The sequence below is a fragment of the Myxine glutinosa genome, chromosome 6 (assembly GCF_964187855.1).
Source record: "Myxine glutinosa chromosome 6, kmMyxGlut1.1, whole genome shotgun sequence".
Taxonomy (NCBI): domain Eukaryota; kingdom Metazoa; phylum Chordata; class Myxini; order Myxiniformes; family Myxinidae; genus Myxine; species Myxine glutinosa.
In genome coordinates this window covers 64,375,174-64,400,418 of record NC_136266.1, presented here as the reverse complement: position 1 = coordinate 64,400,418, position 25,245 = coordinate 64,375,174, and the positions used below count along the sequence as shown (strand labels likewise).

The window sequence follows — 25,245 nt, the reverse complement described above, 5'->3', positions numbered from 1 at the left end:
ATTGTGAAAAAGGGGTAAAAGAGGTTGTTCTGCCTATCAAGCCAATTCCTAATCCATATCCCCTTTAGTCATTACGGATATAACATTTTGATCTGGTTCTTTTCATCATATTTGAGGAAAACCAAAAAGGTGGGCTTGCCATCAGTGTCAGCCATTTCTTCTTATCACCTGCAGCACCTGTTTACCTCGTTTCTTGGGGTATTTACCTCGCTACGCTGCCGCGTGGTCTGTAGATTTAGAATTAAGCCAGGTTACTGAGTTACAATGGCCTACTCTTGCAGAGAGGGCAGAAAAGCAAGGTCAGAATAGAGCCGATTAAAAGCTGCAAAGCCACTGAGCTTTTGAGCAAAAAGAAGAAAAAGAAGAGCAAAAAGAAGAATCTGAGAATCAATTTCCACAGGACCTGAAGTCTGAAGGAGGGAAAGAGTAGAAGCAGCAACACTATTCCACTGTGTGGGGCCATATTCCATGGCATCCGGTATGAAGACCTTGTACGTCGTTAGAAGGTGAGGATGGCAGAGGAAGGACTCAGTCCTGCGGAGAATTCTGAGGCGGCGACCAGCTTTGGAATACGGCTTGATGTTATGATCTCTCCAAGATATGTTAGAGCTGAGAATGTAGCTCAGGAACTGTCATGGTTCACCTCCCAGAGTCTGACTGCAGAAAAACACTGCAGGGTGAGTCATAAGTCCCAGGACACGGTTTTAGCTGCTTCGAGGAGCGTTTTGGGGAGCCAGCACCATCAAAATCAAATCTTCATCTTTGGGAAAAAAAGGCATTTCAGACTGGAAGTGTACTCGACAGGAAACGCAGTGGATGACCAAAAATTCGTGATTTGGGAATTCAAAACATTAAAAAAATCCGCAGTCAGATCTCCGAAAAAATCATTAAGGAAACGTTCTGCAGAGTTGGGTGTTTCGTATTCATCGTCACGTCGCACAATGAAAATTAGAGAAGACCTTCACATGAAACTGTCATGGTACCCTTGACATGTCATTTGTGAATTGTCAGATGCAGATCATGGAAACAGGTTGACAGCATCTGTGGCCTGAGCGTATGTAGTCCTGACCTGTGCCAATGCTCTGTGGGGGTTCGTCAAAGCTAAAGTTGTGGAACATCGCATGGCATCTGTTGATGAATAAAAATAACGCATTCAGGAAGCATTTGGCACCATAACACATGGTATTTTGGCACAATAACACATGGTATTTTGCGTCCGTTTTCACATCGCACGTGGAGAAAAATTATCTTGTGCCGTGACAACGGAAGATGTCACAGGGATGCCCTCGATGTCTAAGGAGGTATTGTAATTGTTGTATTGATGTCTAATGTTGGAGAGTGGAGAGGGTAATGTTGGGGAGTTGGGAGGATAATGCTGGGGAGTTGGGAGGATAATGTTGGGGAGTGGGGGGGATAATGTTTGGGGTGGAGAGGGTAATGTTGGGGGCGGAGAGGGTAATGTTAGGGGTGGAGAGGGTAATGTTGGGGGTGGAGAGGCTAATATTTGGGGTGGAGAGGGTAATGTTGGGGAGTGGGGAGGCTAATGTTTGGCATGGAGAGGGTAATGTTGGGGGTGGAGAGGGTAATGTTGGGGAGTGAGGAGGCTAGTGTTGGGGAGTGGGGAGGCTAATGTTGGGGGGTGGAGAGGGTAGTGTTGGGGAGTTGGGTGGCTAATGTTGGGGGAGTGGGGAGGCTAATGTTTGGGGAGTGGAGGTGCTAATGGTGGAGAGTGGGGAGGCTAATGTTGGGGGGCGGAGAGGGTAGTGTTGGGGAGTTGGGAGGCTAATGTTGGGGGGCGAAGAGGGTAGTGTTGGGGAGTTGGGAGGCTAATGTTGGGGGGTGGAGAGGGTAGTGATGGGGAGTGGGGAGGGTTATGTTGGGGAGTAAGGAGGATAGTGTTGAAGAGAGGGAAAGCTAATGTTGGGGGGTGCAGAGGGTGATGTTGGGGAGTGGGGAGGCTAAAGTTGGGGAGTAAGGTGGCTAGTGTTGGGGGGTGGGAAGGCTAATATTTGGGGGTTGGGGAGGTTAATGTTGAGGAGGGAGAGGCTAATGTTGGGGAATGGGAAAGCTAATATTGAGGAGTGGGGAGGTTAATTCTTGAGAGTGGGGAGGGTAATGTTGGGAAGTGGAGATGCCAATGCTAGGGAGTGGGGAGAGTGATGTTGAGGAGGGGGAGGCTAATGTTAGGGGGTGGAGATGCTATTGATGTGGAGTGGGGAGGATAATGTTGGGGAGTGCACTGCCCAACATTAGCATCTCCACTCTCCAACATTAGCATGTCCACTCCCCAACATTAGCATCTCCACTCCCCAACATTAGCATCTCTACTCCCCAACATTAGCATCTCCACTCTCCAACATTGGCATCTACACTCTCCAACATTGGCATCTCCACTCCCCAACATTAGCATGTCCACTCCCCAACATTGGCATCTCCACTCTCCAACATTGGCATCTCCACTCCCCAACATTAGCAACTCCACTGCCCAACATTAGCATCTCCACTCCCCAACATTAGCATCTCCACTCCCCAACATTAGCATCTCCACTCGCCAACATTAGCATCTCCACTCTCCAACATTAGCATCTCAATGCTAATGTTGGGGAGTGGAGATGCCAATGTTGGAGAGTGGAGATGCTAATGTTGGGGAGTGGAAATGCTAATGTTGGGGAGTGGAGATGCCAATGTTGGAGAGTGGAGATGCCAATGTTGGAGAGTGGAGATGCCAATGTTGGAGAGTGTAGATGCCAATGTTGGAGAGTGGAGATGCCAATGTTGGGGAGTGGAGATGCTAATGTTGGGGAGTGGAGATGCTAATGTTGGAGAGTGGAGATGCTTATTATGTGGCAGGGTTGATGCTAATGTTGGGGAGTGGAGATGCTAATGTTGGGGAGTGGAGATGCCAATGTTGGAGAGTGGAGATGCCAATGTTGGGGAGTGGAGATGCTAATGTTGGAGAGTGGATATGCTAATGTTGGAGAGTGGAGATGCTAATGTTGGAGAGTGGAGATGCTAATGTTGGAGAGTGGAGATGCCAATGTTGGGGAGTGGAGATGCCAATGTTGGAGAGTGGAGATACCAATGTTGGTGAGTGGAGATGCCAATGTTGGAGAGTGCAGATGCCAATGTTGGAGAGTAGAGATGCCAATGTTGGAGAGTGGAGATGCCAATGTTGGAGAGTGGAGATGCCAATGTTGGAGAATGGAGATGCCAATGTTGGAGAGTGGAGATGCCAATGTTGGAGAGTGGAGATGCCAATGTTGGAGAGTGGAGATGCTAATGTTGGAGAGTGTAGATGCCAATGTTGGAGAGTGGAGAGGCCAATGTTGGAGAGTGTAGATGCCAATGTTGGAGAGTGGAGATGCCAATGTTGGAGAGTGGAGATGCCAATGTTGGAGAGTGGAGATGCTAATGTTGGAGAGTGTAGATGCCAATGTTGGGGAGTGGAGATGCCAATGTTGGAGAGTGTAGATGCCAATGTTGGAGAGTGGAGATGCCAATGTTGGAGAGTGGAGATGCTAATGTTGGAGAGTGTAAATGCCAATGTTTGTGAGTGGAGATGCCAATGTTGGAGAGTGGAGATGCCAATGTTGGAGAGTGTAGATGCCAATGTTGGAGAGTGGAGATGCCAATGTTGGAGAGTGGAGATGACAATGTTGGAGAGTGTAGATGCCAATGTTGGAGAGTGGAGATGCCAATGTTGGAGAGTGGAGATGCTAATGTTGGGGAGTGGAGATGCTAATGTTGGGGAGTGGAGATGCTAATGTTGGAGAGTGGAGATGCTAATGTTGGGGAGTGGAGATGCCAATGTTGGGGAGTGGAGATGCTAATGATGGGGAGTGGAGATGCCAATGTTGGGGAGTGGAGATGCTAATGTTGGGGAGTGGAGATGCCAATGTTGGGGAGTGGAGATGCTCATGATGTGGAGTGGAGATGCTAATGTTGGGGAGTGGAGATGCTAATGTTGGAGAGTGGAGATGCTAATGTTGGAGAGTGGAGATGCTAATGTTGGGGAGTGTTGGGGAGTGTTGGGGATGTTGGGGAGTGGAGATGCCAATGTTGGGGAGTGGAGATGCTAATGATGGGGAGTGGAGATGCCAATGTTGGGGAGTGGAGATGCTAATGTTGGGGAGTGGAGATGCTAATGTTGGGGAGTGGAGATGCTAATGTTGGGGAGTGCAGATGCTAATGTTGGGGAGTGGAGATGCTAATGTTGGAGAGTGGAGATGCTAATATTTTTTATTTTTCTCCCCCAGCAAACGCCCACGATGGTCTCTCAGACCCCTAGAACCTCGTAGACCACAGGTTGAGAATGACTGTGCTGTAGAAGAATGGGAACTTGTGCCTCAACATGAACAATCTTGGTTCCATCTTTGGTAATCTATATAATAATGGCGTAAGGACTCGACTTTGTTATCCCTTTTACGCCGCACCCAGTGACCCGATGCCCACGGCACTAATGGATTTACGATCTACGAACCGCGCTCTTTGTTTATCACGTACAGCCGTACTCGAAAAATATGAATTAGCCGACGTTGGGGCCCAAAAGCATCCGATTAACTGCCGATACGACGCCATCTTACGACGCCATCGTATTGGCGTCTGCTGGGCGAAGGCGAAGCGAGCCGTCCGCTGATTGGACAGTCGAGTGGTGTGAACATGGGTGGTGTGAACCAAATGGTCTTTTTACTCCCTTGAACATTTTAAATTAGGATATATAAGGAAACGTCTTCATCGTCATTTTAATAAAGTTAAATGGAGTGACGTTGCGATACTCGGGGTGCGTTGCATAAATCCTCGTAACTCAGAGAGGTGTAGCAGGTGGCGAGACGTAAGGAAGCTTAAAGATAACGAGCTGAAAACAGACAAACGATATGTCAATCTCTTTCTACACCGAACGGAAATAAAAGTATGAGAGCGGGAAGGCATGGCCTGAGCACTTCGAGCAGAGAGGACTGATTGGACTTAACTTAAAGAGAAAAAATTGGAGCTTAACGGAAGAAGAAGATCCCATGAGCGCTCCCCTATGCCATCCATAATGGTACACTCTATCCATACACCATATCCTCCCTTCCGTGGATGTTCCACGGGTTTCGGCTAGTAATAAATAATACATGTCATACACATTGCCGGCCATAAAAATTGGCTTCGGCCTCAACCCCACTCATCAGTGCATTCAATTTTAGTGGTTTCTTTATCGACGTTTTACCCTTTTGAGGGACATGACATGTTTTTCCAAGAGCATTTGTTATGGAACACATTAAGCTTCAATGTTTACCTGCTAAACTGAGACCTGAGTGTCTCCACAAATGGATTTTGAAAATTACATCGATAACACTGGGACTCCATTACGAAAAGGAAGCATTTTCATCAAACTTGGCTTTGACAAATGGCTTCCAGAGGAGCAATATATGCTCTATGCGAGAAGGTGTGGCAATTTCTGCATGTCCAAATGTGCAGGTGGCTGAGGACTCGTAGGTAGACCTCAAGAAGTGTGCGCATACCTCGTTTGGATTCATGCCATTGTTGACGGCCCATGTGGTCTGGAAGTACTCAAGCATGCGCTGCTTCAGATGTTGGGGCAGCCCGTGGATGCGGATGAACTCCTTCAGGTCCTTGGTGCGAGTGAGGTAGAGTGAGCGGCGGGAATACATACGTTGAATGATCGCGGTCACGTTCCCAAACACCACGGCATGCATGAGAGCTGCACATTTTCACGGGAATGGGGGATAACGGGGTAGAGTGTGTCTCATAAGTTTGCGTCATTTGCACACAATCAACATGTAAAACACTTAGAGGACAAAAGAGCAATATTTGCAGGTTAAGTTTTAAATAAAGACCATAACATATTCTTAAACCTCATTTCTAAGTCTGAGGTGCAGGACACCACAAATGTCAAAGAGTGGAAATCACACACATACTTTATTGGAAAATAAATAAAGAGGCAAAATTACTTTTTCAAGAAAAGAGAGGAGAATTCGGAAAATCAGACAGTGGAGAATTAAAGCACAAGGAACTAAAACGGCACTCAGTAGAGAACATACCTCCACCTGCTTGGCCATATCACTCAATGGTGAAGAATCACTTTAAAAATTCTACTAGCCGGATCCGGATCCAGATCTTCACCAAATTTAAATCGATTCTTCCTTGTCACACACACAATCTGTCCAACAAGTTTCTTCCAAATCCATCCTATACTTTTTGAGATATCCTGCTATGTATCGTTTTGGGCCGTATCTCCCAATGGTGAAGAATCAGTGAAAAAATTAAATAGTCCTCATATCCGAATCCATATTCAGATCTTCACCAAAATCGAATCGAATCGTCCTTGTCAGACACCCAACCGGTCCACCAAGTTTTGTCCAAATCCATCCATAACTTTTTGAGATATCCCGCTATGTATCGTTTTTGCCATATCTCCCAATGGTGAAGAATCAGTTAAAAATTAAATAGTCCTCATATCCGAATCCTTATTCAGATCTTCACCAAAATCGAATCGAATCGGCCTTGTCAGATACCCAATCGGTCCACCAAGTTTTGTCCAAGTCCGTCCACAACGTTTTGATATATTTTGTTCACAAACAAACGGACAAATGGGCAAACAGACAGGGGTGAAAACATAACCTCCATCCACCTTGGGTGAAAGAGATAAAAAGAGGAAGGCCAACCAATATAAATACATCTTTATACCCCTACATATTATCGTTGTGGGCTACCAGGTGGGTACAGAGGTATTGTACACCTCTCCTTTCCTATTACATCTCCAGGCGCTGCATGTCGTCATCGCCGGGCACCGACTCAGTTTTCACCCCGTTTGTTTTCTTTCTTGTTCGCTTGTTTGTCCTGTCGATATCTCAGCCACCCTTTGAGCTAGGAAGCTGAAATTTTGGCACAATAGTGGGCACGTGCTTTGGCTGTAAAGGGTATTTTTGATTTATTGATTAATTAATCGATTATTTATTGATTAATCAATTAATCGTTTTTTTTAATTTATCGATTAATTGATTATTTAATTAATTTTCAGAAAATGCCACATTCGGATGGAAAACTGTTGGTTTAGGTGGCATTATTAGGTGGTGGATATGTATTAAAAATGCCACAGTATATTTGCGAAGAACAGGTGAGTTATTGCCAGCACCCTGAACAAATTACTAATTGCTCTGGTGAGAGCTGTGAATGCAATGGCAAACCACCTAGTTCTAGTATAATCCTTGCTATGAGACTGCATCAGCAGCATCAATGCTCTATTCTTAGAGTGGCTTATTAGCCGACAGACATATTCATGTAGAATAAAATATTTATGACATATGCAGAACATGTTGCCCTTCATATCCAAAGAATGCCGCTAACATGAATATCAAACCATTAACAGGTCAATTTGTTTATAGTGTAGGGATTGTTGATAAGACAAGAACCACACTCTAACATAGCAGTGTACGCTGGTGTTAAAGAACCCCTAAGAAGATCAGAAAACTTTATATGCACAGTCCAGGCAGGAATTCATAATTTCTTCAGGGTGCTGGCGATAACCTGCCGACTCTTCGTGAAGGACATCATGGAATTTTTAACGTCCAACTAATGCTAGCAGACGGGACGCCTAGTTTCGGAATGCTTCAGGACCAGGGACAGCTCCGTTTGGTCTTGGGGACTTGCAGGTGGAGTTGAGGACCAGTGGCGGTGACGCATGCACACGCGCACACAGGTACATGGGTTGTGATTTGCCCGTACACACACACACACACACAATTATGGTTTATACACATGTTTTGCATGACGTCATATGCTGTGTATTGTATGCACACATTATTATTAAATGCGTTATATACACGCATACATATTGTTGCGGATATGAGATTGGCATCCATCCATATCCGCTTGTAAATATTCCCCTATTTCCTCCATACTTCCCAACTATCCCCAATCCCCCATTCCCTAGTCCCATTTTCTGTAAACAACACTCTGTAGACCCGACCTCCCCCTATTTCCCCCATTAAATGTCGCATCCAGGTCCACCGCATCTCACGTAGACAACTATAGGACATCTTGCTAGTTATTCTTAGTCTATGTCAGTTAAGGACTCGTTTCCATTAATTGTGACTCTTCGTTGCACCAGAATATGATTGTATGGCACCGTTAGGAAGTTTAGGACCTCCCAATACCTCCCCGCAGCTCTTCCTCACGGTTCAGCAACAACAACAGCAACAGCAACAACAACAACAGCGGCGGCGGCGCGGGGAGTGTGCGCCCTCACTCCGGCTTGGTTGGTGGGGGATGTTGGGAGGGCACCATGCCTTTCCAACGAGCCGCCATCGAGCATGTGCTCGACGGGGTTACCAAGTAGGGGCTCGCTGTCAGCTCCTCGTCAAGGGCGGAGCCCGGTAACCCCCCGCACCCAATAGAAGCGGCGGACCGATCCCATCTGGGGCGGAGCCAACGAGCCGAGGGCGTGTCACTCCCCGCTGAGCATGCGCAGGAAGAGGGAGGTGACGTCAGATGCGCCCTCAGCTTGGAGAGAGAAGGACGCCACCTCCGAGCGCTGCAATACCTCCCCGCATCTCTGGACCGGACCGTGTTTGATTCTGCCCCTGAGCCAAGGTGCACCTTGTGCTATCGACTGCCTGTCCTTCCCTGCCATCAATCCCTGTGTAAGTCAGTCTTGTTCCGTTTGTCTGTGGTCTGTCTGGGATAGATAAGATTGTGTTTAAGTGCCTATCTCTTCTGTGCTTTACCTCATTACCTTGTAATCTACCCCCTTTTCTCCACCACCAATTATATCCTCCTCCGGAGGTCTTGAGAACTGTACCCCTTGTGTCGTTTCATTTATCCCAGTCGTTGTGTCCTTTCCAAATCATTGATTTAGCATAGCGCGACTTGGTCAACGTCGGGTGGAATCGGGTGAGTTGGGGAAGAATCGGGGGAATTGTTAGGTCGCGGCAATACCACCGCTCGGTAAATAACATCTAATCCGCGATCCGTAACAATATTATACACATATACACACATATTATGTGTGACATGTTGTACAATAGTAGATTATGTACACACATATTGTGCATGATATATTACACATTTTATACACACATGCACACAAAAACATATATATACACACACACACACACACACACACACGAAAGTTGTTTACATCGAGAGCTGGGAGGACCCACCTTCTGAAACCTGATTTGGAGATAACAACCGACAGACACACACACATACACACACACACACACACACTGGCCACAAGTGGGTATCAAAAAACTACATAGCAAAACAAGGAAACTTCACGATCCACAAAATGTTCTACAAATAGTGCATCCCAAGAATGTACCTACCTCGGAAAGAAGGAGGTGGCGGCCTGATGGAACTCAATCAAGTGCACAGAGCAACAACTGTAGGATTAGCAGAGTACGTGAAAAGCTCAATAGACTAGCGAATACAATTTATATACATGCATGAACACAACAAAACCAGAAAAGGTATCCCTCACTCACCTTGCAATAAACTTCAAAAACAGATGTGAATAAAAGATGTCACACACCAAACCGAAAGAGCAACAAATACAGCCCCAGTGATTGCAAAAAAAAGATAAAATAAAAATCCAAGATGAAACATTGATATAGTGACAACTGGGAAAAAGACAAAAGAGCAGGGAATATATATTTTAAAAATAGTTGGACAGATTGGGGATAGACAAAGAAGGATCACTGGAATGGCTAAGAAGCGGACAGCTAAACTGGAACGGAGAACGAATCATTTATTAATGCCCAAAACCAAGGACACTACACCAATGGCTAAAGATGGCAGGACTGAGCCAATCTGCCATGTGTACATTCTGCAAGATAGAAAAAGAAATCACGAGTCGTCTCCTATCGGGATGTAAAAAAAACTCATGTCAGAACAGCGGTATGTCCAATGGCACAACAAGGTATGTGGAGTAATCAACTGGCAAATTGACAGAAATTTCAACCTCCCAGTTCTACAAAACTCATGGAAACATGAAACAATCACAAAAAAGCAACAAAATTCACACACAAAATTCACAACAAAAGCAATCTTTGAAAACAAGGACATAATGCTCATAAAGGAAAACAAGGACATCGTGTACAACCTATTCATCCCATCCAGCATGAACATAGAAATCAAAGCACTGCGACCAGACATATTACTCAGATACAACAAGGAAAATAAGGCATTGGTAATTGACGTTTCAATACCCAGTGATTTTGATCTAAATAATGCAGAAATCAAGAAAATGGCCGAATATCAAAACCTGAAGAATGAAGTGAAAAGATCCTGGAAGCTGAAGAGCGCAAAAATTGTACCAGTGATAATTGGAGCGATGTGAATGATAAAGAAGAACCTTACAAATACCCTACAAACCATTCCTGGGAACATTAACACAAACAAACTACAGTTGGAAGCTCTCTGGGGCTCATTGACGATCCTGAAAAGAGCCCTCGGAACAAAACTCTGAGAACAAGAAATCTTCACAACTTAGTCCATGAATCATGATCCCTTACCTAAACGGAGGTGGATACTTCGAGACCTGAGAGGACTCTGTTGCACCTTTTAAATCCCGCATATGGAGATAATAACCAATGACACACAAATCTTATATAATTCGTGCGTACGTACGTGCATGTCTGCATTTTAAAAATTCATTTTCTCGGAAACCGTTGGTCCGATTGACATGAAATTTTTACCATAGGAGGGCCTCCTCCTGTATAATATTTTAGTGAATATAATGACGTTACAGGTCACGTGGTATGGGCGCCATCTTGAAAAAAAAAACTTTGCGCCAATATATCTCAAAAACCGCTGCAAAGAAATAATTGAGACAGGTCTCATTGCAAAGAAATCTCCATGCGGAATATACTGTGTGAATGATGACGTCATAGGTTCTGCCGTTATGACGTCATAATTCGACAAGTAAAAAACTTTATCCGATCAGGATGAAATTTCTTGAGCATCTTCTCGGTATAAATTGATGCAGAAATAAAATTATAATGACGTCGTGGGTCACGTGGTTCGGACGCCATATTGTTTTGAGTGAAAAGCCTGAAAAACCACTAAAATCCAATTTTCTCCTAAACGACTGAACAGATCGAGGCCAAACGTTGCAGGCAGAATTGCATACCCATGATGAACAAAAAAGTCAGCAAGCATGACGTCATGCATCACACGGTTTGTGCTATGACGTTTTTAAGCATAAACTTTTAAAACCAAGCTCCTCCCTCATTTTTGATGCTATTGAGGGGAAACTTCACAGATGTGTTCAGCATATCAGTCTACTAAAATGACCTTTTGGAATTTGCGATAGGTCACGTGGTTTGGCAGATGTAAATAATTAAACCAAAATATTTTTTTTAAATTATAACTTTTGAACCGCTACATTCATCGACGTGAAACATTATATATTATAGTAGAGGTAATGAAGTGTAACATGTGTGCAAAATTTCAAGATGATTGGATGTACCGTCTGGAAGCTAGAAGTTGTTATTGCATGAAGAAAAAGAGTCTTCTAGAAGAATCACTTAAACAATTCCACAAGCTGGATCTGGATCCGGATATTCACCAAAATTGAATAGATTCTTCCTCATCACACACACACAACCTGTCCATCAAGATTCGTCCAAATCCGTCCATAACATTTTGAGATATCCTGATAAATGCTGGTTTTAGCCCGATCACTCAATGGTGAAGAATCACTTTAAAAAAATTAAATAACTCTCATATCCGAATCCATATTCAGATCTTCACCACAATCGAATTAAATCGTTCTTGTTACACACCCAACCTCTCCACAAAGTTTCGTCCAAATCCATCCATAACTTTTTCAGATGTCCTGCTATGTATCGTTTTTGGCCCGATCTCCCAATGGTGAAGAATCACATAAAAATTCCACTAGCCGGATCAGAATCCGGATCTTCACCAAAATGTAATCATTTTGTCCTTCTCACACGCACAACCGGTCCACCAAGTATCGTTCAAATCCGTCCACAACTTTTTGACATATCTTGTTCACAAACAAATAGACAGGCAGACAGACAGACAGGGGTGAAAACATAACCTCCATCCACCTTTGGTAGCGGAGGTAATAAGCATCACTTACAGCATCACAGTTAAACACCCAAAGAGCAACATTAGAACGCTTGGTTGCGATGCGGACTCTGCCAAACAGAACTCACTGCGATATCACTCGTGGAAAAGGCCACAATATTTGACGACTTGGAATCCTGGATACAAATCCAATCGGACAGAATCGATTTCCTCAGAGGAACATTTTAGCCATCCTAATGAAAGCAGCACATCGGGATTCCGGCTCTGATGTTCCCTCAGGGGGTTCATTTGCACATGGACACTTGATTAATTGACATTCCTGCAAAACTCAGCATGTCTTTCAAAGTCACTGGAATTCAATAGAGGATACCCTTCTAACCTTAAAATCAGTGATGAGACAATTATGCAGATGAACATTCTTTCTGCTGCCTCTTGCACAGAAGAATGAAGAATAAAAATCATGATTGTTAAAAATTTTTTATAGACTATCTGGAATTTCAATTCTATGGAATTGCCACCGTCGCCGTCTGTCCATCCGTTGCCTGTTTCAAGTTTTCTGGCCAAACCACTGGGTCGATCCGGCTGAAATTTGTCAGCAAGGTTCTGCTCCTGACTGGTAATTAGGCCATCAGCCAGACCCCCAAAATAGGGTCCATTGGTACCAAAATGGAGTAAGCCTAATATTGATTTTTGGATAGGTCTTTACCCCTAGAATATGAAAATATGTGATAGCAAATTCAACCATGTAGCTAAATGGGTGTTATCACCTCATTTTCAAAATGGCCGCCAAAATGCATGTTTTTCTATTAAAAACACCATGTTTCATATTCTTGTAGGAATTTGTAACAAACTAGGGCATTGCCCGTACTATATCTATATCTAAAATTATATCCCCCCCCTCTATTTACATGAAATGGTTTGGTCCAAAGCGAACGGCTTGCGAGGACGGTGACAATCCCCCCCCTCTATTTACATGCAATGGTTTGGTCCAAAGCGAACGGCTTCCGGAGTTTGGTAAAGAAATCGCCATCGCGTGCACAAACGCGCAGGAAAGCGAATGAATCGCAAATTCGGTTTTATTAGTTTTAAAACATAGTTTAACGCCAACATAGTTTGCAAACGTGAAATAAATGAATACGCTCTCAAATGTGCCATCCGAGGCAGAGTGTGTCCTCCACGTTCGGCACACGCGATCGTTCGCTGCTCTCTGATTGGTTGAATCGTTTTTTGGACATAGCTCGGTAAGTAATTGTCCGATTAATATGAAACCTTGAAAAGGCACATCCTCGGGTCCCCAGCAATATACCTGGCAAGTTAAAAGTATATCGGACCCGTGGTTGTCGAGAAACAGCGGTCACAGACAAACAGACGTACAAACGTACAGACGTACAAACAGAGATTACTGGAATTATAGATAGACTAGGGCATTGCCCGTACTATATCTATATCTAAAATTATATCCCCCCCCCTCTATTTACATGAAATGGTTTGGTCCAAAGCGAACGGCTTGCGAGTACGGTGACAATCCCCCCCCTCTATTTACATGCAATGGTTTGGTCCAAAGCGAACGGCTTCCGGAGTTTGGTAAAGAAATCGCCATCGCGTGCACAAACGCGCAGGAAAGCGAATGAATCGCAAATTCGGTTTTATTCGTTTTAAAACATAGTTTAACGCCAACATAGTTTGCAAACGTGAAATAAATGAATACGCTCTCAAATGTGCCATCCGAGGCAGAGTGTGTCCTCCACGTTCGGCACACGCGATCGTTCGCTGCTCTCTGATTGGTTGAATCGTTTTTTGGACATAGCTCGGTAAGTAATTGTCCGATTAATATGAAACCTTGAAAAGGCACATCCTCGGGTCCCCAGCAATATACCTGGCAAGTTAAAAGTATATCGGACCCGTGGTTGTCGAGAAACAGCGGTCACAGACAAACAGACGTACAGACGTACAGACGTACAAACGTACAAACGTACAGACAGAGATTACTGGAATTATAGATAGATAGCATTGCGTTTTGAGATGTTTAAGACTTTACAACTCTCTTAAAGTACGAAATACATCATCTGAACTTTAATCCAAGAAGATAGAATCCAATATGGTTTGGTTTAGTTTGGGAGGAGGAAGCGGTCCATAGATCTTGGATTGCACTGCTATTCCATTCACGCGATGTGATGTTCCCTTGTCTGTTAGTGTTTCTTCAAGTCTGTCTATGTTATCCCACGCCAACTGCGTATGGATATGAGGTTTGATGGATGTTGGAAGAGCAACTTGCTGGTTGAGTTCTGTTGCTAACTTTTCAACACACAGGGCTGTGTCATTCTCTTCTAGCTGGTCATAAGACACTCCATGTCCGAACTTGTTCAGTGTGCGTATGATCTCGATGTTGCCAGTGAGAGTTTTAACTGCGTACGAAAGCATCATATGTTTTGGTGGTTGGTGCTTTCCACGTGTCACAGCATATATCATGTCCTGACTAAATGACTGGACCAGGGTGGTTATCCTAGATGATTGAACCTTACTTGTCGGGTCTCCAGTTAGCAGCCCAATGAGAAACCGCTCCAGCTCATATGGAATAGGTGTTACATCCTCAGCATCTGATGGATGGTAGGGCCAGGGTGTGGGTTTCATGTCGTCTTTGATTTTTGTACGAATTGTCGCTGATGTTTGATCGATGATCTTGTTGGAGTCTTTCACTTTGTTTTTCCATATTTTGAGTTCCCTTTGCAGACATTGATTTTGCAAGACAGCATCTTCCAATGATACATTGTCTGGTACCATCACCAACTTTCCCTTGTCATCTGGAAATATCTTCACCGAACTCCCCAGCTCATATTCAAGCGTTCTATGAACATGTTTCTTTGTGGACTGCGTTAGACAATCAATCCCATCAGACAGCATGTATTCTTCTAATTTATCAGTGAGTGACATGACTGGTATGATGGTCTTGTTTGGGATTACGTCTGTTCTGATATAGGTGAGAAGTTTTGCATATGCTTCTTTCTCGATCCTCTGATACTGTGCAAAATCATCTGTGTCATCGGGTCCATCTGCACCTTCAACCTCAGGCTGTATACATTCTCTGTTGTAATTCCTGTAGCATGAGAAATGGTAACACGCTTCTGCTGCCACAATATCTCTACTGGTAAGCGCTATCATATCCTTGTCATTTTTCTTTATTGCACATTCTCTCAATCTTTCATCTGCTCTGAGTTGAACAACTTGTGAAAGTTTTTCACGTGTATGAGACCCCTTCACATACTTGTCTCTGCGACAGAAGATGCACTCCGTATCATACACTCTTTTGTCTACTGATGATCTCCTACATGGCCTTTTGGGAGCGCTGCTATCTCCTGCTTCAGATTCAGTGTCTTCATTGGCTTTCCTCTTTAGCATGTTTAAATCTCGTTTCATGGTGAACAGGCTCCTACATTTTCGGTGGTAGAATATTTCTGGCACTTCATTGCCCTCAAGCCCCTCGGCAATATTGATGATATGTTCATGGTTCCTAACCTTAGCCGCTTCCAGTAATGTCAACCAAGATGTGTAGTTTTGTGGGCTCACCAGATGATCATCGTCATCCGATCTTGTCATGTGTATAACGCATTCTTTGCTTTCTGTGGCGCTGTTCATTTTGGAAAATTAGTAGACCTCATCACTTGTGTGTACTATTATTTCTATTCTAATCGTATAGCATCTACTATATATATCTACTCCATTGCTCGTTGCTCCGACCACCGTTCCTACAGAAAAAAAAGCAAACAAAACAACAACGTTAAATTTTGTATGTAAAGTGGCGGCCATTTTGAAAATGGGTGATAACACACATTTAGCTACATCGTTGAATTTGCTATCACATATTTTCTTATTCTAGAGGTAAAAACCTTGTCAAAAATCATTATTAGCCTTACTCCCTCAATTTGGTACCGGTTGACCCCCCTAGCTGATAGCCTAAATGGGGATTGCAATGCTCGTTTCGGTCACGCGACCGGAAGTGTGTCAACATGGCAGACTTAATAAATTCCTTCAAAAATTATTTTCTATAGACCCACCGGCCACATATGGGTTACATTAGGCCAGGGAAGGGGTGTTAAATTGCGTCGGTCATGCCGATCACGTGACCATAAGTCTATCAAAATGACCGACAAATCTATTTCAGTCAGAATGCTACCAAATTTGGTTTTGACAGGATGCTTTCTATTTCAAACTTGACAGGATGACTAAGGGTTACACAATCAAGGTTGTAGCGCATTCATTTGCGCCCCTCCTCAAGGGAGTTTTCCCTGCTATTGCCGTCAATGGGGTTGCATGTTGAGGTGTATATTCATGTCAAGTTAACTTTATCATGGCGTTTTGCCATGAGGCCGCTTAGAATAACAAAACGAATGATAATAGCTTAATATTGATGTTATTACAAAACAATATTAATACTCATAATGTCCCACCTCCCCAAGGGGTTTTTCCTCCTTGAACAAATGTCGTCAACGTTTATAAATAGCTCACTAGTACCCGACTGCAAAGCCGCAATGAGCCGGCGAAGCCAAAGCCTCTTGCCACTATTTTACCCATCACTATGGCATCAGTAGGTTCGGTAGTTGGTAGTAGGTAGGTGTAGTAGGCACCGTACCTGGTAAGACTTGGTAAAAGAGAAGAGCAGACAGTCCTCCCCAATACCTACATACAATAAATGTCACAGGAAGCTTAAGGAAGTAACTATACGATGTGCTAGCTTAGGGCCTATTTTAAGAAATTTTAACTGGGCTTAATTAATATACGTTTTCACAGTATGTGTGTAGTCTTCTAACTTCAGTCGCTGTCAGGACTGGTTCTCTCCGGGCACTGTGGCTTCCTCCACCAGAAGAAGTTAGCTTGCAGTAAGATCAGTGCCGACAGATCAGACGATAGCGCCGTTTCAACGGCAATCAATGTGTGACTGTCGTTAATCAAACCGTGTCGATGGTGCTGATTGGCTGACCTAGGCTGATCGCTGATTGGTCAGCTCACAAAATTTCGCAAATTCAGACCTAAAATGACACCATTTGCATTCTGGATGAGATTAAAATTGATAAAATCTACTTCTTGATTAATTCGGTGAATTCCGTCTCAACTTCGGATATTTCCGGCCGTGAAAAACTATCCCCTACGGCCGCGAGATTTCTAAAAAATAATTCTTCGTCAATTTTAGAATATTTGACGCCGTTTTCACCCTCCGAAACGCGTAATAAGCTTTTTTGAAATATTTTTTCAAATGCTCGAATCTCATTGGTTCCAGTGTTTGGTGACGATTTTCGTTGAAGATAACCGAGGTTCGTCTTAAAATATTTTAATTACAAATTAGAGGTGCATAGATTGTGAATCAAACAAAGACGGGTGAAACAAACTCCTATTGAACTTTTTCGCAATTTTTTATGCATACTTCCGCATCCGGAAGATGGCAGCCTCCTTTGAGTGATTTGGTTTTTGAAATATTTTTTCAAATGCTCGAATCTCATTGGTTCCGGTGTTTGGTGACGATTTTCGTTGAAGATAACCAGGCCCGTGCGGGCCGAGGTTGGTCTTAAAGTATTTTAATTACAAATTAGAGGTGCATAAGATTGTGAATCAAACAAAGACGGGTGAAACAAACTCCTATTGAACTTTTTTCAATTTGTTATGCATACTTCCGCATCCGCAAGATGGCGGCCTCCATTGAGCGATTTGGTGCGTCAAAGCTTCGAAATTCTCAAGCCAAGGGATCCAGAAAAATCTGGCTTTTCAACATAATATGTACGCGTTCATTGACAACACCGGCTTCGCCGGCTATCATGGCGCTTTCGTGGGAGCAACGGCCTCTACCATAAGTAAAAATATGATAAACCACAAACAGGCACGATTAGCATTTTAAACAGTCGCTAATGCTGTTTATAACACCAAATAAAGAAATTTGGAGGAATCCCGACATCCGTGAGGTAAGTTTTACTTACAGAGCTGAGCCAAGATCTACTGTACTGTAGCGCGGTGCTATGCGCGCGACTTGTCTTGCCAATAAAGGAAGCAACAACGAACGTAATCAAAAGAGGCTTTATTCTAAGGATCACACTATAGCACTGCCGTGCTCGGGGCTGTGCCCCGTGTATATCCCGAGGCCACGCCTACCCCTCGGGCGTGGCCGACACCCTCCTGGTGCGCGGAATTATGTCATCGCGCCAGCGAGCCATCGTGTCAGCCACACGCGCCCCCCCCCAGAATTCCCGTGCACCTGAAGGGTCAGTTTGCGGGGCAAACGGATGACCCGGCCGAAGCGCCCTCTGGCGGCTGGCGGCGTCTGGGATGCCGGGATGCCACCGGCTGCCCCTGGGATGGGTGCAGGACCGGGGGGCGGCGTGCCGGCGGGGTTGGGCGGTGCCGGGGGTCCGCCCGCCGGGGGTCAGCCCAACGCGGGGGATGAGCCACTGGCGGGGGGTGGTCCACGTCGAGGTGGGCCGGTTTGAGGCGGTCCACGGACACGCGGTCAGGGGTACCGCCGATGTCCAGAGTGAAGTGCTTTGCACCGGTCTCCAGCATGCGGAAGGGCCCGTCGTACGGGGGCTGCAGCGGTGTCCGGTGGGCGTCGTGTCGGACGAACACGTACTCCGCCGTGCGAAGCTCCGGTGCGACGTGCGTTGGCGGGCGCCGGTGGTGCGCCGTCGGCACCGGGGCGAACCTCTGGGCGGTCTCCTGCAGCGCGGAGCGCTACTGCGCCGCGGACCATGGTGCCGTGGAGTCGGGGAGGAACTCGCCCGGCACCCGCAGCGGTTGTCCGAAGACCAACTCCGCCGCGGATGCGCGCAGGTCGTCCTTGGGCACCGTCCGGAGGCCCAACAGGATCCAGGGGAGCCTGTCGACCCAGCCACCGTCGCGGAGGGTGGCCCGGAGCGCGGCCTTTAAGGAGCGGTGGAAACGCTCGCACAGGCCGTTGGCCTGGGGATGATAGGCCGTGGTACGGTGCAGCTGGACACCGAGCCCCCGCGCGACTGCCCCCCAGAGCTCTGAGGTGAACTGGGGGCCGCGGTCGGACGAGATGTCCGAGGGGCGCCGGACCGGGCAACCCAGGTGGCGATGAATGCCTGCGCGACGTCCGCCGCCGTTGTCGCCGCCAAAGGCACGGACTCCGGCCACCGGGTGGTGCGGTCCACCATGGTGAGGACGTGGGTGAAACCCCGCGAGGGGGGCAGAGGTCCCACCAAGTCCACGTGAACGTGGTCGAACCGACGTTCGGGCACCGTAAACGGGGCCAACGGGGCCTGGGTGTGGCGGTGCACCTTCGCGCGCTGGCACGCGAGGCACGTCCTGGTCCAATCGCGGACGACCTTCCGGAGGCCATGCCAGACTAACTTTTCAGCGACCAGCCTCTGGGAGGCCTTCGTGCCCGGGTGAGACAGGCTGTGGATGGCGTCAAAAACCCGGCCCGCGGGCACGATGGGGTGAGGCCGCCCGAGGGAGACGTCGCACAGGAGGGCCGTGCCCGCGCCGTCGAATGGCACCTCGGTGACGCGGAGGCCCGTGACGGCGGTCCGCAAGGCCTGGACATCGGGGTCGGTGGTCTGGTCCGCCGCCATCCGGGCATAGTCGATGCCGAAGTGGACCGCGTGGGCGACGGACCGGGAAAGGCAATCCGCCACAGGGTTGTCCTTCCCCGCGACGTGCCGGATGTCCGTCGTGTACTCGGACACAGCCGAGAGGTGACGCTGCTGCCGGGCCGACCACGGCTCGGCGACCTTGGCCATCGCGAAGACCAGGGGCTTGTGGTCGACGAAGGCCGTGAACGAACGGCCCTCGAGCAGATGGCGAAAGTGCCTGACCGCCAGGTGAAGCCCGAGCAACTCGCGGTCGAAGGTACTGTACCGGCGTTCGTGCGGACGAAGCTGCCGGCTGAAAAACGCCAGCGGTTGCCAAGCTCCACGCACCCATTGCTCGTGCACCGCGCCCACCGCGTAGTCCGACGCGTCGGTGGTGAGGGCGATCGGTGCATCGGGCGCCGGGTGCGCGAGCATGGTGGCGTTAACCAGGGCGAGCTTCGCGCCCGCGAACGCCGCGTCCATCTGCTCGGTCCAAACGACGTCACCTTTGCCCGGCTTCCCCCGGAGGGCCTCGTGCAGGGGGCGCAGGAGCTGGGCGATGCGGGGCAGGAAACGGTGGTAAAAGTTTACCATGCCCAAGAACTCCTGGAGCCCCTTGATCGTGCGGGGGCACGGAAACCCCTTGACCGCCTCCACCTTTGCTGGTAAGGGGATGGCCCCGTGCCTGGTGATGCGGTGCCCCAAAAAGTCGATCTCGGCGACGCCGAACTGGCACTTGGCGGGGTTCATGATCAGGCCATGCTGGCCCAGGCGTTCAAAGAGCGTGCGGAGATGGCGGAGGTGCTCTTCACGGGACGCGCTTGCGACGACGATGTCGTCCAGGTAGACATAGACGAAATCAAGGTCGCGCAAGACGCTGTCCATCAGACGTTGGAACGCCTGAGCCACATTCTTCAAACCGAAGGGCATCCAAAGGAATTCAAAGAGGCCGAATGGCATAATGACGGCCGTCTTCGGGATGTCCTCCGGCCTGACGGGGACCTGGTGGTAGCCGCATATGAGGTCCACCTTGGAGAAGCAGGACATGTTCGCCAACCAGGTGGAAAAGTCCTGGATGTGGGGGACTGGGTAACGGTCGGGGGTGGTGGCATCGTTGAGGCGGCGGTAGTCCCCGCACGGCCGCCATCCCCCGCCAGGCTTCGGCACGATGTGTAGCGGCAACGCCCAAGCACTCTTGGAGCGCCGCACGATGCCTAGCTGCTCCAGCGTAGCGAACTCCGCTCTCGCCACCGCGAGCTTCGTTGGTTCGAGGCGGCGGGCCCGGGTGTAGACCGGTGGCCCGACGGTGGGGATGTGATGTTCCACACCGTGCATTACGGCCACCGCCGAGAAGGTGGGCCGCGTGAGGGCCGGGTAACTGGCGAGGAGGCGGGTGATCTCATCCGCTGCCGGGAGGGTACAAACCAACCTCGCCGGGACCGAACCGCTCAGCAAGCCGCTTGGCGAGCCGCTTGGTGAGCCGCTCAGTGAGCTGCTCAACAAGCTGCTCAGCGCGCAAGCAAGTGAGCTGAACGTTTCAGCCTGGACGAGGCGTCTGTTCTGTACATCTACCAACAACCCGTTTGCACAGAGGAAGTCCGCACCGAGCAATGCCATGGGCACGCTGGTGGTTAAGAACGTCCACGTGAAGCGTTGCCCTCCGAACCGCAGGGAGAGGCAGCGCTTCCCGAACGTGCGTATGGGTGTTCCGTTGGCTGCAAGCAACGCGGGGCCCCGGCCTGCGGTGTGCTTGTCGGACGTAGAGGCAGGGATAACGCTCACCTGTGCACCCATGTCGCATAGGAAGCGGCGCCCGGACAAGGTGTCCTTTATAAAAAGAAGGCTGCCGGAATGGCCGACGCTCAGGGCCGCTACCGAGCGCCGGCTTGGCAGTTTCCCGACTTGCCGAACGAGCACGGCGGGCGACAATTCCTCGCCTTGTGGCCAAACCTGGCGTGGAAATAGCACCAGGTTTTTTTTTGTTGTTTTTTTGGGGTTTTTTTGTATACAAGATCGAGGCTCGTGAAAGAGCGAACATTTATCACACAGAAAGACAAACCGACAAACCGACACATAACCGACAGACCGACACATAAAACAAATAACATTGGGAGCGGAAGACAAGATGGGGAGAGAGGGGGAAGGACACAAACACAACATTTGAGAGCAGGAACCGAGAGACATGGAGACATCGAGAGATCTGTGGGAGGGAGAGGGCTTTGTGGGGGAGGCATGGGAACGGGGGTGGGAGAGGCATAAAACATATGGACACTGCCAGGACTACCAGGAAAGAAGTTGGAATTACAAACAAGGTGGATCTGGGGTGAATTAGTGGGGGTAGAAAAGATCAAGGTTTTGGATGGGGGAAGATAAGAAATGGTGGTGAACAGCTGTTTTAAAGACCTGGAGGGAGGAGTGGGATTGAAGGGAGTGTGGGAGTTTGTTCCAGAGGCGGGAGAAAAGAGGAATGAAGGAGTGAAGGTGAGCAGAGAGCCGAGATTTCGGCAGTTTAACCATCAGAGGCTTGCTGGCAGATCTTGTGCGACCTGTAGGAATATTTGGGGGACAGAGCACAGAGAGAGCTGGGGGAGCAAGGCCGGAGAGGAGTCGGTAGAAGACAGAATGACCACCTACCTGCCTGCGGTGAGTGAGTGAAAGGCCCTCAGAGATAGCTTCATCGCGGGAGATTCCAATGATTCTGAAAGCTTTGGTTTCAACCGCGTGAAGCCGAGCTAGGTGTGAGGCAGGAGCACCAGCCCATAGGGGAGAACAGTATTCCATTGAGCTGCAGATGAAAGCCTTGTATATGGTGAGGAGCTCAGGTGTGCCTAGGAAGGACTTCGAACGACGGAGGATGCCCAGTCGGCGACTGGCTTTGCAGGCCAGCTTGGAAATGTGGTTTTCCCAAGAAAGATCATGGCAGATAGTGAGACCCAAAAGCTTGAGCGACAGAACTTCTTGGAGAGGATTGTTGAGAAAGTAGATGGGAGGGTTGTCCAGTCGATCTTTTCGGAGAGACATAGTAAGAGTGTGAGATTTGTCAGGATTGAAAGACATGTTCCACTTGTTTGACCAGTCTGTGATTTTGTCCAGGTCTTCAGAGAGTGAGGAGGCTGCAGACTGCCGATCTGAGGGAAGAGGAATGGAGCGGCAGAGAGTGGAGTCATCAGCAAAGAGACAGAGAGGATTTTCCAGAGAGTCGGAGAGATCATTGATAAAGACCAGAAAAAGCACAGGGCCCAGCACACTGCCTTGGGGAACTCCAGCCTGAGTTTGCGGCGAAGGCGGAGGCCACGGTTTTCGCGGTGGTGGTGGGCGGGGCGTGGCGGCGGCCACGCGGTGTGCATCAGCCTCGGGATCCACGAGGTGTGGTGCATCAACATCAGCATCAGCCCCGTGATCCGCGACGGCCGCACCGAAGCTCGCCCGCATGTCACACGCTGCGAAAAACCTGTCGGCCTCGACGGCCAGCGCGCGGGGCTCCTTTATCTTGCAACCGGCCAACGCGAGGTGTACCTGGGCCGGTAGCTGGCGTAAAAAGAGCGCCCGGAATAGAAAATCCGGTGCTTTGTCCCCCAGGAGTGACAGCATATGGTCCATTCGGACCGATGGTAGCGTGTCGCCGAGGTCGGGAAGGTCCAGGAGACGGTCGGCCCATTCGTCCTCTGTGAGGCCGAACGTGGCGATGAGGCGACGCTTGAGCGCCTCGTATCTGTGGTCGGCCGGTGGGTTCCGCAGGACGGACACGACGCGGGCGGCTGTGCCGGGCCCGAGGGCGGCGATGACGTGGAAATAGCGCGTCTCATCCGCCGTTATGCCACGAAGCCGAAACTGGGCTTCTGCCTGCATAAACCATATCTCCGCCTGAGCTTCCCAAAACTCGGGGAGTTTCACCGCGACCACGTTGCTGCTCGTCATGGCGCGTTCTGTAGTTCAGCGTCGGCGGAACTAGTCGAGGTCACCAATGTAGCGCGGTGCTATGCGCGCGACTTGTCTTGCCAATAAAGGAAGCAACAACGAACGTAATCAAAAGAGTCTTTATTCTAAGGATCACACTATAGCACTGCCGTGCTCAGGGCTGTGTGCCCCGTGTATTTCCCGAGGCCACGCCTACCCCTCGGGCATGGCCGACACCCTCCTGGTGCGCAGAATGATGTTATCGCGCCAGCGAGCCATAGTGTCCGCCACAGTACTCTATATACCCCACCAGTGTTGGGTTTATAACATGACCCTTCTTGCCGCTAACGTGGCGTTTTTCGTAGCGAACTTTTGAAACTCGCTCCTGCTGTTTAACACGAAACTGAAAGGGAGGAAGCCTGGGTTGTGCTCATTTACCAAGCAGCTAGCTAGCGCTTGCCAAGCCAGCCGTTACTTAAGGGGTTTGAATGGAGTGCTTGCTCGAATGCTTAAGCCACTTGGTGATCTCTCCATAAGAAACTTGGTAAATGAACACACACCCAATGTTCTTGAGACCCGACCATAGATCGACTGTAATCTATACACCCCAAAGAGGAATGACCCTGCCCCTCCCGTAGTAAGCAGGTGTACTAGTACCTGTAAGTATAGTTTCATGAATTAAAGGTACACAGCTATCGTTACATTTTGAACTCGCCTTTGAGCTGTCTAGCCTGGGTTTCAATAGCCACCCAGCTATAAACTGTCATCCTGGTGTTTCGCAGGCAGGGCGAGTCACCAATGCATGTGCCATCCCTCGGATGGATGTTAAACCGGAGAACCCATCTGCCAGCATCACTCGTTGGTGGATGTTAAAGATCCCACGGTGTCATTTGCCAAAAGTAGGCGACTCATCTTTCGCATCCTGAACACATTTCTGCCTCCTTCAGTCGAATGTTCAGCCTGGCCAACTGGTTCGTGAATGACCTGGTCCAAAAACTTTTACTCAGCTGACCTAGAAATACGGTGGATATAAATGGGATAATGCAGTAAATATTGCATTTAGGATTGGATATTCGATTTAGGAAAGGATTGCATTTATTATGAGCCCGTCCCTCGCGCAGCGGAGACGGGGTTTTACAATCACCTCTGTGTGTCTGTCTGTCTGTGTGTGTGTCTGTCTGTGCCGTAATTTATTTAGCCCATACCCATCTCAGCAGGAGATGAGGTTTTGCAATTGTGTGTGTGTGTGTGTGTGTGTGTGTGTGTGTGTGTGTGTGTGTGTGTGTGTGTGTGTGTGTGTGTGTGTGTGTGTGTGTATGGGCGGTAACTTTTTACCATTTAAGCTATTGTAATCAAATTTTCACCAAAGCTGTATTATGATAATATGGAGACCAATTAATAATTTTGTCAAAAGGTCAAAGGTCAGCATCATAAAATCGTCAATTTTCATCTGAATGACCTGAAATTTTAAGAATTTGCATATTGGGTCATTGAATTGGTTCACTAATCAAAAGCTAGGAGCCAATTGTTTTTGGTTTTTTTTAGATCAAAAGGTCAAAGGTCAAGGCTGGATAAAATCGAAAATTTTAAGAAATGTTGCATCGAGGATGGAGTATTATAGTTAGTATCGCATATAGGTAGCCTGGTGTTGGCTTAATGGTTCAGGTGGTTGGCTTCGGACTGCAAGGTCCTGAGTTCAAGCCCCTGTTATACC

The 25,245-nt window shown here is 48.0% G+C and overlaps 1 protein-coding gene across 1 annotated transcript in view; it reads right to left on the bottom strand.

The window, feature by feature from the left end:
- Nucleotides 1-25,245, bottom strand: part of LOC137429399 (voltage-gated delayed rectifier potassium channel KCNH8-like) — a 723,799-nt gene that overhangs the window by 68,011 nt on the left and 630,543 nt on the right. Inside the window, exon 9 of the mRNA XM_078781042.1 lies at nt 5,505-5,704. Coding sequence (XP_078637168.1) covers nt 5,505-5,704 — 200 coding nt within the window. The remainder of the gene's footprint in view (nt 1-5,504; nt 5,705-25,245) is intronic.